The following is a 14,406-nucleotide window of genomic DNA, read 5'->3' on the forward strand; positions in this document are numbered from 1 at the left end:
GACGACCGGCCACCTGCACATGCGCGTCATGCTCGCGGGGAACATCCCGCTGAAGGACACAGGTGGCGCAACCACATCACAATGAACTGTTTCTAGTGCACCCACACCCCTCACCCAACTATTCCCAAATGCATGACAATGGAAATAATGACAGGAGGCAGATGTTCAATGCTTCAATAAATATTATTGTTGAATGCACAATAATAAGGAAAAAATGTAATGATTCACATTTGAGTAGTATTGCGCCATACTGCTCAATGTTATTAACACGACATGCTTCTGTCATCAGCATGTGCAGTTGCTACATGCATGCTAGCTAACATTCCCTGACTGCCTGTTGCATTGCGTACATTGAGACATGTCTGGCTACATTGGAGTTTTTGTACATTGTGGGCAGACTACATGTCCCACAATGCAATTGGGCATGTCCTGATGTGCATGGGTTGCATGACTGGGGTTGATTGTGGGAGGCTATAGGGTCATGGCCATTGTTAGGGGACAGGGACGCAGTCGCATGCCACTTACCTTGGCTGTCTTGGGTGGGTCGGGATGAGTCCAGAGGGATGACCCCAACACATGCCTCATGCTGCAGTGTGTCCTCCACACAATCCTCCAGGGGGGTGTTGGAAGGGACTGTTCGATCTCCACCTCCAGTTGCTAGGCTCTCCCCCAGCCTCTCTGCCACCCTCTCCTTGGCACGACCTCGTAGGTCGTACCACCTCTTCTTGAGGTCGTCTATGGACCTCTGTGTCACTCCCACTGCGTTGACTCTGGCGCGGATCCGCAGCCACAGTCGCCGTTTCTCGGCCTCAGGCACCCTCCTGGAGTCCTTGCCGAAAAGTTTGGTGTGGTCTTGGCAGACTCCATCTATTAGTTGCTCCAGCTCCTGCTCTCAGAATTTTAGCTTGCGCTTGCGCCCGGTGTCACTGGGCACTGCTGCTGCATCCTCTGCCATTGCTGCAGTCTCCAATTTCCAAAGGTTTGCAAGTCTGGAGGTGTTCTGAGAGGAGCTCTGACTGGTGCTGCTTCGATCTCTGCCTCAGTGTTCTCAATGGGGGAGGGAACTGCCTGCTTCCTGGTTGTGATGTCATCACTGTGCTCGAAATGCGACTTCCCGTTTTTGCGATCTCGCAATTAGCGAGATCGCAATTTGCGATCTCGCAAATTGCGAGATCGTTATTCCTACACGGAATCGGACGGATTTACCGATTTTTCTGCGTTTTTGGAGAATCGCTATCGCCTTTTGCGGCCGGTTGCGATTCGCTTTATTTTATCGCAGTTTTTGATGAATCCCATTCTGCGAATTCTAAATTGCGATTCGGGATTAATCCCAATTTAGAATTCGCAGATTTCGGTTTTCATGAATCTGGCTGTAAGTGTTTTATGATACTATGTTATGGTTTATTATGGTTCTGATAATGTTATTTTACTCTATTGCGTTTCATATATTCCATATTATCCTCTATTCATTGGATCCCCATTCTTCTCTCCTCGGATGGGGTCCCACCCCCTCGGCGCTGCTTCAGTGCGCCCAGACCCGCGGTTAACAGTCTTGGTTCCTTCTTTATTTTCATATTTTGTTCTTTCTCCACTTCTAAGACCTTATTTCTTTATTTCTATTTACTTTTTCTATTTCGGATATTTATTCTGCCTTTCTAACCCTCTTCGCCTTCCCCTTTTATATTCTCTATTTTTCTTTCTTTTTTTTCTTTCTTCTTTTTCTTTCTATCTCTTTCTTATCAGTTTCTCAGACTTTTGCACACTTTGGCCTAGATGTAGGTAATAGCAAATTACCGAATGGTAAATACTGAATTTTACTGATTCGGTATTCACTATTCGGTAATTGCTATGTAGGTAAAATATTCGGTAAAATCGATTCTGTAATTACAGAATCGGTATTTGCCATTGATTCCTATGGGCCATGAAGCCCATATGAATCAATGGCAAATGCTGATTCTGTAATTACAGAATCGGTAATTACCGAATTTTCAAGGGTGACAGGGTGTCACTTTGACACCCTGTTGCACCCCTGTTTCTGGCTTGTGTGCCATTTGACACACAGACATGCCCTTAGGGCATGTCTGTGTGCCACATGGCACAGGTGTACATGCACAGATGTGCATGTACACTGGAATTCGATATTTACCATGGAATAGTATTCCATGGTAAATAACGATTCGGTAAGGGCCTGTGGCACTGATTACAGTGCCACCTACATCTTGATTTACAGAATTGGTCAATTTACCGATTCGGTATTTTACAGATTCAGTACATTTACCGAATCAGTACATTTACCGAATCAGTAAATATACCGATTCTGTAAATAAAATGCCCCCTACATGCCAAATCCCAAATACCGGTCGGTAACGGCCGAAATCGGCCGTTACCGGCCGGTAATTGGCGACCTACATCTGGCCCCTTGTCTTTTGTTCTCCAGAGTAACATCTTTCTTTCTTTCTCTTCTTATACTTGTTTTTTTTCTTCTTCTTTATCTTATTCTCAACTTCTTCTATTATGTCTTCAACTCATCCATTATAAGTGACTTCCTGGAATGTTCATGGTCTCACCCATTATATAAAACGAAAGAAAGTCCTTTCATATTTGCACTCCAAACATGTGGACATTGCTTTACTGCAGGAAACACATTTGGATGATGTTGAATCTAGTAAACTCAGCAGAGATTGGGTCGGTAAAGTTATTCATAGTAGTGTTTCTAAACCTGATTCCAGCAATCCTAATCCTGTTCATAAATGGGGTGTAGCCATCCTTTTCCGGAAGTCACTTCCCTTCACAATTTCCAAGACATTGTCTGACCCGGAGGGTCGATATGTTTTTGTTAAACTGAAAATTGGGAACTCTTTCATTTGTCTCGGCTATATATATGCTCCACTTGGTACCAAAAAACAAATTTTCCTTAGAATAAATCGCCTTCTCACAGAAATAAATGCCTCTCAATTTCTCATTGGAGGGGATTGGAATTTGGCTCCAGAACCTGCCCTTGACAAAACAAGCTGCCTTGATACTGTTAACGCTTCAGATAGAGCCATTTTGCGTGATATTCTCGCCGACAATGGTCTTGTTGACCATTGGAGGCTTAGTCACCCACAGGATTAAGAATATACGTTCTTTTCCTCTACCCTTGGCACATTCTCCCGTCTCGACTATTTCCTTCTTTCTCAAAAGGCAGTTCAATTGGTTACAGAGTCGAGGATTTTGGAAGCAGCCATATCCGATCACTCTCCTGTTCTTTTGTCTCTCGATTTAGGTCTCTCTAGTCCAGGACGCAAACCATGGAGATTGAGCATAAACAAATATAAAACACCTGCAGGTAAACTTCTTTTACAATCACATCTCCAGGATTATCTCACTGTTAATGAGGATTCAATTTCCTCTAAGAGAATGGTCTGGGCAGCTGCTAAGGCAACCATAAGAGGTCAACTAATGCGCGATGCTGCTCTTATTAACAGGAACAACGCTGCCAAACAAGTAGATCTTGAGCAAGACATTCAACGGCTTTCTCACTCATATATCTCAAATCCTACCCTCCAGAATTGTAAATTATTGGAACAGGCACGAATGTCTCCTAATAGTCTTTTTACTTTTAAGGCTGAATACGCCTTGCAAAAAATGAAAGGGCGACAAAAGCTGGTCGGTTACTAGCTGCACAACTGCGCCAGAGGGAGGCCGCTATGGTGATTCCAGCTATTAAATCCAGTTGTGGCGATGTACTTACTAGACCACAAGAAATTGTTGAAAAATGTGCTTCCTTTTATAGATCTCTTTATTCTCCAAGCACTCATATAGATAAACTCAAAATGTCCAAATTTTTTGATGCGATACATCTTCCACGACTTTCAGATGACGGTATAGCTTTACTTGATGGTATCATTACAAAAGATGAGATTTCTTCAGCTATACCTGCCTAACCATACCATAAAGCTCCAGGAGACAATGGTTTTCCTCCTGAATTTTATAAATGGACTTGCCAGAGCATGATTGATACCTTACATGCCGCGTTTAAAGAAGCCGTTGAGGAATCCTCTTTCGGATCTCTTTCTTACAAAGCAATTATAGCTGTTTTACTAAAACCTGGTAAAGATCCATTGTTGTGTGGCAGTTATCGGCCTATATCTCTCTTGAATTCTGATATTAAAATACTACCTAACATTCTTGCATCGCGTCTTCGTAAAGTTTTACCTTCTGTAATTCATAATTCGCAAGTAGGCTTTGTTCCAGGTCGTTCGTCTCGAAATCATCTCCGTACTTTATCTCATGCTTTATGGTCAGCTAAACATCTTGCAGCTGATGCATTACTTCTTTCCCTTGATGCTGAAAAAGCATTTGATCGCATTGAATGGGAAAATCTCTTTACAGTCATGCAAAGGTTCGGCTTAGGCGATCAATTTATAGATAAAGTTTGTCTGCTCTATGATAGCCCATTAACTCAAGTTAACTGCGGTGGTTTTCTGTCTACCCCATTTCCAATTCGACGAGGTACTCGTCAAGTTTGTCCACTTTCCCCTCTCCTTTTCCTCCTAGCAATGGAACCTTTGGCTGCAGCAATACGACCATCTGCTGAGGTAGCAGGCGTCCCTCTTCAAATTGGCCATTCTAAAATGTATTTATATGCAGATGACATTCTTCTTACCCTTACTGATCTTCCCCGCTCTCTTCCCGCTCCCCTCCAAATTATCAACGATTTCTCTTCTTTCTCAGGTTACAAGATAAATTGGGATAAAAGTTAAGCATTACCCATGTCCATTGATACTACAAAAGTAGCAATCTCTGGCTTTCCTTTACATTGGCAACCATCCCGGCTTAAGTACTTAGGAATATTAATTAATAGAGGTTTGGATAATGTGGTCACGGATAATTTAACTCCTTTAATCACGCAAATGCAAAGAGACTTTGATAAATGGAAAACTCTGGGATTATCTCTTTGGGGACGAGTTCAGGCGGTTAAGATGGTTACTCTACCACGGTTTCTTTATGTTCTAGGTATGCTCCCTCTCCACATTCCCTTAACTACTCTTCGATCCATTGACTCTAAAATAAAACTTTTTATTTGGGTACCACGCTTTGCTTTGGCCAAATTAAAGGCTCATCAATTACATGGGGGTTTAGGTCTTCCCTCCATCGAGCATTATTCACTGGCCCTTCATATCTCACAACTCACTTTTTTTTGCCCAAATCTGAAGATATACCCCAATGAGTTCCACTTGAACGTCACCTTTTGACTCCTGGTTTAGGTTTGTCCCTTCTATATGGTAAGGGGACCAGTTCTTCCGATCCTAAAAACCCTATCTTATCTGCAATGCATAAATCTTGGCAGAGAGGTCATCGTATACTTAAATCTAATTCGTGAGTTCATGTTAATGCTCCTTTATGGCTTAATTCAGCTATTCGTATTGGTGGTCGCACTTTGTCCTGGCCTTTATGGCAAGAAGCTGGCATCAATCCTATAGATCAACTTTTTCATGATGGAACGTTTAAGCCCTTTTCCCAACTTACCGAGGAATTCCATTTACCACCTACACAATCCTATAAATATACCCAACTTCAACAAGCTATCACAAAGCACTTAGGTTCTCCACCAGACTCACTCTCAGTATTCCTATTGTGTCTTATTTGCAGTTATGGGGAAACCTTAAAGGTGTGACTTCTGGTCTTTATAAGACATTTCTGAATCGTCTATTTTCACAACCTCTCTAACAAGCTCTTCAGTTGAAATGGCAATCCCGTTAATCAGTTGCATATTCCAATACTCAATGGGATCAAATTTTAGAAGGGCTACATAAGGGGGTTTGGGAAGTTCGTCTCAAATTCTGTATTTTCAAAATTATCCATGAATGGCATTGGTCTCCTGTTAAATTACACCAAGCTAAGTTGTTATCACATACTTCCTGCTGGAGACGTTCAGCTTCCGGATGTGATATTACACATATCATTTGGGAATGTCCTCGTACTAGATCCTTTTGGCTTTTTGTACGAAAGACATTGGCTTCTACAATGTCATTACCTTTACCTTTTACACCTGCCAATATTATTTTACATGACTTTCGAGGTTTCCCGAAACTTTCCAAACCGCAAATTTGTCTTCTTCATGCTGCTTTGGCTACGGCCAAAATTTGTATACTGCGTCACTGGAAATCCCCCTCGACTCCTTCTCAGGAAGAGTGGTTGGTGGCAATGATGCAAACAGCTTTACATGAACGTACAATTTATAATTTACAAGATCAGGCTTCCCTTTTTCTCCAAATTTGGTCCCCTTTCCTGGAAACCACTGTGGATGAGGACTCTGCTTCTACTCCTTCTTCTTCTACACATACTGTTTCTGCTAAACTCTATTCTTTCCATGGTCCCTTTCCTGTTACTTTACTATTGATGCCCTTTCCCCTTCCTTTGTATCAATTCTGCTCCTATCTGTTCTTGTTACTCTGGTACTCTTTTCTTTTCTTTTCTTTCTGTCTTTCTCTTTCCTTCCATAGTATGATTTACCTATTATTCTTTCTATTGTTACCACATATAGGATTATGGAATATATGTTATTTCTGTTTCCTCATATTTGTTATATCCTATGTAAGTTTTCTTCTCATTTGTATTTACCATTATATTACTCTGCTTTATTGCTGCATTTGTATTCGTATTTTCATCTGCAAATTTTAATAAAAAATGTCAACACAAAAAAAAAGATAATGCATGATAATTATAACAATTTGATTTGTGATGTCATCACTAAGCAAATGGTACTAAACTAACATGGACAGTTCCTTTGTCATTTGCTTTCAATAATCTGTTTCAGGGTTTGAATGATAACTAAATATGAAAATCATATTCCATTTTCAACTGAAGACTGTATGTGCTCATGCTTGCTGTGGGCATTTAAACACTTTTATAATCAGGCTCCTGAACAGAAAATATTAAGAAGATGGGGCAGACAAGTAGGATTTGGAGACAGAAGAAGGATAAAGAAAGGACCAATGTGAGCAGGATGTAGTGGGGAAAAGAGGGAGAAACAAGAGGGACATAAAATATCAAAGAAGCCGATGTTTGAAAATTACTGTTATCTGAACATGGCAATAAGCAAATTTGCCAGCAGGATGATGGTGAACAGTAGGTATGAGGAAGAGGCTGACATATAAGTACAATTTAGAGGGAGAATGGCCAGCTGTTTGCAGAAAGCAGTGGGAAAGGAAAGACAAAAGAGGGAGGATATGAAAGGTAAAGGAAGTGGGTGTCCGCAAACTACACTCACCTGAACATGGCAATCAGTAGATTCACCAGCAGGATGTTGGCAAATAGAAGGTATAAACAAAGCAGAATAATCGTCAGCCACTCTGGGAAGAGTGTATTTCCTGAGCCATCACTATAAGGGCATTTCGCCATTCCCGGGTCAGTTCCAGAGGGGGAGCACTTCGTGACATTGAACTTTTGAGCTGAAAAAACACACAGATTAATTTGAATATTGCAAGAAAGTCACCAAGAGAGCATAAGTAGCCAAGAAACGAATAGTTTATTTGATACTAGATGAAATTCTGCAACACCCTAAATGTAACAAGCCACACATAGAAGTGGGTGAAAGTTTCCTGGAAATACCATTCGGTCTGCCTTTGATAGCAGGGGCCGAGCTTGAGGCACAGTGCAACTGGAGGTGTGGGAGAAGCAAGAATCAAGAGGATCCGGACTAAAATCAATAACAATGTATTAATGGAATACAGTTGCAAATATTAGTGAAATTATGAGGAATACAATAAAAAATTAACTGAATATCTTAGAATATTGGTCTTTTGTGACATTTTTCTAAGCATGTTCTATGAAGATCCTTTAGATTATATTTGTTCACAGGAGATTAAATCACTTGTCTGGGCCATATGTGGACTGGCCTTGTGTCTAGCTGGTCTATAGAAAGAGATCTGGGCGGTAGGAAAAGCTGCGATTGGGCCTAATGCAAAATCAACAGGTGATGGACAGAATGCAGAACAATGTCATACATTCACCCCAGTACAGAGATCTGGGCCTAAATCCATCGGTTTGCCATTTCAGTTTGAGTGGGACGGATATGCTCAGACGTGAGTCCCGTGCTCTCCATGCCACTGCAATCAAGCTATCCTGGCTGATGAAGGCTGATAGCCAGAAACTGGTCTTAGGATGCTTGATTCCGGTCCAGGGAAGACATGGCTTGGCAGTTCGGTCTGGACTGTTCCCATGAGGCACAGGGTCAAGACTGATTTGCATATGGCCATGTCTGAACTGGGGTACTTTGGTGAGCAAAATAACGATGGATTAAACCCAGATCTGTGACTGGGGGTGAATGTTTTGCCATTGTTCAACATTCCGTCCATCAAATGCTGTTTTTGTGATTGGGCCTAAAACATTTCTGAGTTCTCGGTTCATTCAAGCAAAGGGTGGTTACAGAGCTTATTTAAAGCAAGTTCCCGGCTTCAGATGGCTTGAGCGTAGATGAGACCGTCCAAGCAGGACAAGCTGTTGCCAAAATCAGACAAGGATGCAAGATCCTCAGATATATCTGTGGGATCTCTTTGATTTGGTGAATGCTGAGATAAAAAAATACATCAAGTTTTTGTGAGAGTTTCTCTAGAGTGTTTTTTTTTTCATTTCTGCCAATATTCAAAACTAAGCATTGGAACAGATAAAACATTCAGTAAATATTCGTAACTAAGCATTGGAACAGGTAGGAAATTCCCAGATCCACAATTCAGTGGCTCCCACAATCAGGAAATTAAAATGTGAATTAATTATTGATGTAAATCTTTCGAGATGGCCTGGGAGTTTTATGTTAAATCCTTGACATAGGTACCCAGAAGGTTTTAAAAATAAATGACAATTAATGATCCTTTTACTGAAAGCATCCTCCTTTCTACTTTGAGGCTTGTTGTAATGCATAATATTTTTGGAAAAAATTATAAAGGCTCAGTTTACAAGTATTTTCAAACAAGAGAGTACTCTTGGAGGCCAGTAAAGGGCAGATGTATATCCTACACATATAACAGGAATACTAAAATAAGCATAAGGAAGAGACAATCAGAAACACACAAACAGCTAGCCCACAGTCCTAAGAAGGGGCTAGATAAGTGTTTGCTGGCGGCACAGTTCTCCTTTATAAGTCAGGAGGCTAAAATAGAAGAGACAGTGGTGATTTGAGGGGTAGCGAATATTTCCACAAGGCAACCTTTGACATGTGGTCATAAAATGATTCATGCCCCAATTACAGTGCAGGTCGGACAAGTGTCCGACCGGCATCGTTGTGGTAAAGGGACTGGTCGACACAGGTAGTCGGCAGTCCCGACTGCCTAATTAGGATCCGACCGGCATGGAGGTGGTCAGAAACATGCTTTTGGCAATTAGGCTCGTGCTGCAGCCCGGAAAAGGGCCGCAGCACAAGCCCCAATACCAAAAGGTATATTTTAAAACATTCCTGCACCATGTTGCAGTCTCCTTATGGTGCCTACCACATGGAGGTGTCTGCCACATAGGGCATGGATGTTTGTGGGGCCACCTGTAGTGCCTCCCTGGCTTCATAGCGGAGGCCTCTGTTACCTACAGACTTTCAATGGCGGTTGGACCGCTATTGAAAGGTTGTCAGAAGGGGTCATTGTAATCTCTACGGCGGCGCCTGAGCAGGCCCTCATTGTAGGGATTCCAATCCGACCACAGGGTCGACGGGCTTTGAGCCCATAGGAACCACAGCAGTTTTACGCTCAAACATGCGGTCAGGCCGGCATCCTAATGAGCCCCATAGTATACAAAATGGCACTTGACAAAGCAAACAGTATCTATACTAAGAGGGCCTAAGACAGATTTTGACAGGAGAAATATCCTATACTTCAGTTTGTCAGAAGGGGTAACCATCACCAAAGCCATTGCCTACGGTGGTAATCTGCAAGATTCCATGTAATAAATATCTATCTGTAGGCTTTACCTCAGAGTAATAACAATGTATCCTTAAATGCCTGCTGCCTTTATCATAACTGTTCATATCACACAATGAGGCATTTAGCCGAAATCATTGGCTGTTCACTGTAACCAACTCATGCCAATTGTACCAAGCGTAAGCCTTCCACAAGGCAACCCTCCAACATACAGTCATAAAAGTACAAATGTATACAAAATTGCAGTTGGAAAATTAAAATACTATCTCTCCTAAAACAGTCTTCTATTCCTGCAGTCTGTTTGGTGGATCACAAACACCAAAACCCTTGCCTATTATGGAAATCTATGAAATCCCTTGTAACACAATACCTGCATACAGGCTTTAGCACTGTGCAATAACAAACCATCCTGGAAAGCCTATTGTCTTTAACCCCTTGAGTGCTGCCGTCGGCCATTCGACATCCCGAGCACTACCTTCGTAGTGCTGCGCACGTCCAACAGCCGACGGGGCCCCGCCCGCGCAAGGAAACGCCCGCACCGCGGCGGAATTACTGCTGCGGTTAACGGGTTAACACATGCATTTTCACAATAAGTAGGTCTGGTCTATTAGCATTGTCATAACAATTCATAATTAACAGATCAAAACAATGAAATCTGTTATGACGTTTCCAAATGACCCTTCACCCTGTGAAATTAGTTTTGCACTTTACCCAATCCTGGCCTAATCAAATGAACAAAAACTGGCAACCGTCATGCAGACAGTTATCCATTTACAAATATGTATAAAATAGCTTATAAAACGAAATAAAACACCTCTCAACTGGGCCTAACAATAACCCTCACAGCGAAAACCACCAGGGTTTGTCAAACGTTCAACGTCAAAACTCTTGCGTGCTACAGTATCTGAAAAATCACATGTAATAATATATCTGTGTATAATGTATAACACAATGTGAAAAATACCAGATGTTAAAGGCTCACTGGCTTTAACATATGGTTTTCACAGTTAATAAGCTAAATACACCAAATGCCTTTGTTGTAATGTTACGTAACAAGCACACCATGGTATCGGGCATAACATTTCTAGTGCAGCAGGCCTATAGCTTATCACCATAATCAACTCAGGCCTACTGTTTTCAGCATAAATCCTTTTACCAGGTAACCTTCAGACACACAGGAATAAAATTAAAACGGTATACTAAATTACAGTTATCTGAGCAAAATACTTTCTCTCGTAAGACGGCCTAATGTGGATTTTCACAGAGCAAACCCATATCCTCGGTTTGTCACACTAGATGACCAACAACAAAACCATTTCCTACTACAGTAGTCTGTGAGATTTCATGTAACAAAATGCCTGTCTTTTGGCTTTAATGTAGAGTAATAACAATCCACATATAAATGCCCATCAACTTTATCATTTGCTTTTCAAAATAAATATGTCAGGCCTAGTGCCTTTACCGTAACATTTCCTAATAAAAAGATTTGACTTCTAGCCATGATCACTGGCTTGCCACCATAACCAACGCAGTCCTGTGGGCTCCAGTATATATTTTACCACACGTTAAAAAGTGCAAGCAGTTTTTAGTTTTTTAGTTGAAGCACACAAATTCAGCCCAAACAAATCCTGTACTCCGAATAGTAAAGAAGTATGTCAGGGAGCCGAAGACCACCTGACTTGGAATCCGCATGCAACCTTGAAGATTTAAGTTGCGGTTTCCTGCCTTCCAGATAAACCTCGTAATACTATAGCCCTATAGCCCGCCATAGCGGGATATACCGACTATTAAAGGCCCGCTGCAGCGTTAAAGGCCCGAGCCGAAGGCGAGAGACTTTAACAAGGCAGCGGGACTTTAATAGCCGGTATAGACAAGATACCAAGGTCTATAAGGCTATTAGAACATTCTGAAACTAGAGGGCAGAATGCTCTAACAGATGAAACAAAAATTTCAGGGAGCACAAGGGGACTGAAATTCCCTCAGGCTCCCTAAAGCCTTTGTTCACAACCAGAGCTGTTCACAAAGAAGCATTGGAATGTTGGAGCTCCGGGCTTATGCCAGCCATTATAAGCCCGGAGCACTCCATTGTTTTCAATGGAGCGTCTAACATTTCAAATTTATAATATGATTTATAGCATGAAGGGTACAAGCAAGAGTAAAGGGCAGGATACCAAAGACATAGTTGAATCGAGGAGCAATTAGCGTCTTAATAATCTGTACGGTCCCGTACCCCAGAAAGAGACCCGTAAGGCCGCCATCTCACAAAGTCCTGTTGCATCTTAACCATCAAAGGCTGGATGTTATAAACCACCATATAATCCAAACCACTATTTATCAGCAGACCCAAATATTTCAGACCTGAGGCCTTCCATGCTGGTATGCTTCTTAAAATCCTTTTTTAGATTAATCACATAATGTCATCTGCACTGTCAAGAGAGACCTAAAAAGCATTTTGTCCATTCTTCATGATTTAGCCAATAAGTCTTATCTCCCTTTCATGTAAAGCATAGGCATCCAATCTTATCTTCAAAGGTAATCTTGGAGAAGTCAAATCACCAGGCATATCCCAGAAAACCTTGAAGAATGGATGGAAATCCAATTAAAAAGAGCTGGACAGAAAGCTGAAAGCTACACAGGCCTCAGAGACAGCAAGGCGTTCTATTAATATATTGAAGTTATATCAACCTGCACTTAGGTAAAGTCAAAAACATTGGCTGGCAATATACAGTCAAGGTAAGTAGATCCAGAGATAGGAATAGTAATTGAATACTTTCTTGTGTATGCGTATGTTCACTACATGTTAGTAGTCGAGAATATTGACCACAATACTATGAAATACAACAGAGACCAGGGTTAGGCAGATCCTATAGACTCATACAGCAAATCTACTGCTCAGGTTCAGGCAACAAAAAAGTCACACCAATGTCAATGGCTCAGCACCGGCGTAATGCAGGACGCTGCAGCCCCTGGGTCATAACCGCAAGGGGGCCCCCAACCCTCCAGGTGGCCACAACACTTCAAAGGGGCCCCATTCCACCCAGGTTCAACGAATATCTGTGAGATGTGGGAGAGTCATGGACCCCTCATCTCATCCTATAGAGCGGCCCATCATTTTACATTTTGCCGCTATGGCTCAGGCCTCAGGCAGCAATAGTAACAATATAATAAAAAGCTTTTTCATCATAGAACAAGAAGTGCCTCCACAGGAGACATGGACTGAAGGATCTAGGGGCCAGATGTAGGTAGCCCTTTACCGATCGGAATCGGCCGAAAATACCGATTTTCGGCCGTTTCCGATCGGTAAAGGGCTAGTGAGATGTAGGTGCACATATTCGGTAATTTTACCGAATCGTTATTATTACCGAATCGGTAATAAGTACTGATTCAGTAATAATTACCGAATCGGTAATATTTACCGATTCAGTAAAATTAACGAATATGCAATGTGGGTAGCCAATTTTCTATTGGCACATGGCTTACAGAATCGGTATTTTACCATGGAATACAAATCCATGGTAAAATACTGATTCCTGTGTACATGCACATCTGTGCATGTACACATGTGCCATGTGACAGACAGACGTGCCCTTAGGGCATGTCTGTGTGCCACATTGCACACATGCCCGTTTTGGGGGTGCTAGAGGGTGTCAAAGTGACACCCCCTGCACCCTTGTGAATTCTTTAATTACCGATTCGGTAAATACTGAATCGGTAATGCCTAATCATTCCTATGGGCTTCAAAGCCCATTGGAATGAATGGGCATTACCGATTCGGTATTTACCGAATCAGTAATTAAAGAATTCTTAAGGATTCGGTAACGAATCCAGATGTTGGGACCTACATCCCATTTACCGATTTTGAAATACCGAATCGGTAAAATTCGGTATTTCAAAATCGGTAAATGGGATTTACCTACATCGGGCCCTAGGTGAGTAAGCTGTATGCGAGGGAGAGGTGTGGGCCACGGCCAAGGTGCCTGCCGCTGGATGATGGGGATCAAAGTTCAATCCCCGGCTCCGGCGGCAGGGGTCTGCCCAGCACCATGCGACTCTGGGCGATAGCTTGCTTAATCTTCCCAACGGCCCCCAGCGCTGAGATACCCCTTCGAGGATGATTCATGCACTATACAATTACTAGATTTTTTTTTTACATTTGACTGAAATTCACATTGGTCAAACATTTTTCATTGAATGCAAATGGTAAACTGACCCCTATCTAAAAGGTAATTTAATTGAAAAACTGCTAAGAGAAAAGTTAGCTGATCCAAAAACCAAGTGCGCAGCATTTATTTTGTACTTCCCATCATGAAACTGGCATTCCTGATCTCTTGCTTGGTATGTTTAAAGAATCTGAAGGGGGGGGGGGGGGGTCCTTCCAGCTGTTGTGATGGCAACATGTGCGCACCAAGGGCTGTATTATAGAAAGTTCCCCAGGGAGCTCAACTAGAGTTGGGCCTGCTTTGTGACCCTTCAGGGCACCTTGGTATTACAGAACAGACCGCTGATGCCTGTGCCG

The 14,406-nt window shown here is 42.1% G+C and overlaps 1 protein-coding gene across 1 annotated transcript in view; it reads right to left on the reverse strand.

Moving 5' to 3' along the window:
• LOC147693360 (transient receptor potential cation channel subfamily M member 2-like) overlaps positions 1-14,406 on the reverse strand; it is a 374,197-nt gene that overhangs the window by 65,104 nt on the left and 294,687 nt on the right. Inside the window, exon 19 of the mRNA XM_086933683.1 lies at positions 7,256-7,436. Coding sequence (XP_086789809.1) covers positions 7,256-7,436 — 181 coding nt within the window. The remainder of the gene's footprint in view (positions 1-7,255; positions 7,437-14,406) is intronic.

Source organism: Lissotriton vulgaris, chromosome 8, assembly GCF_964263255.1.
Source record: "Lissotriton vulgaris chromosome 8, aLisVul1.2, whole genome shotgun sequence".
NCBI lineage: Eukaryota > Metazoa > Chordata > Amphibia > Caudata > Salamandridae > Lissotriton > Lissotriton vulgaris.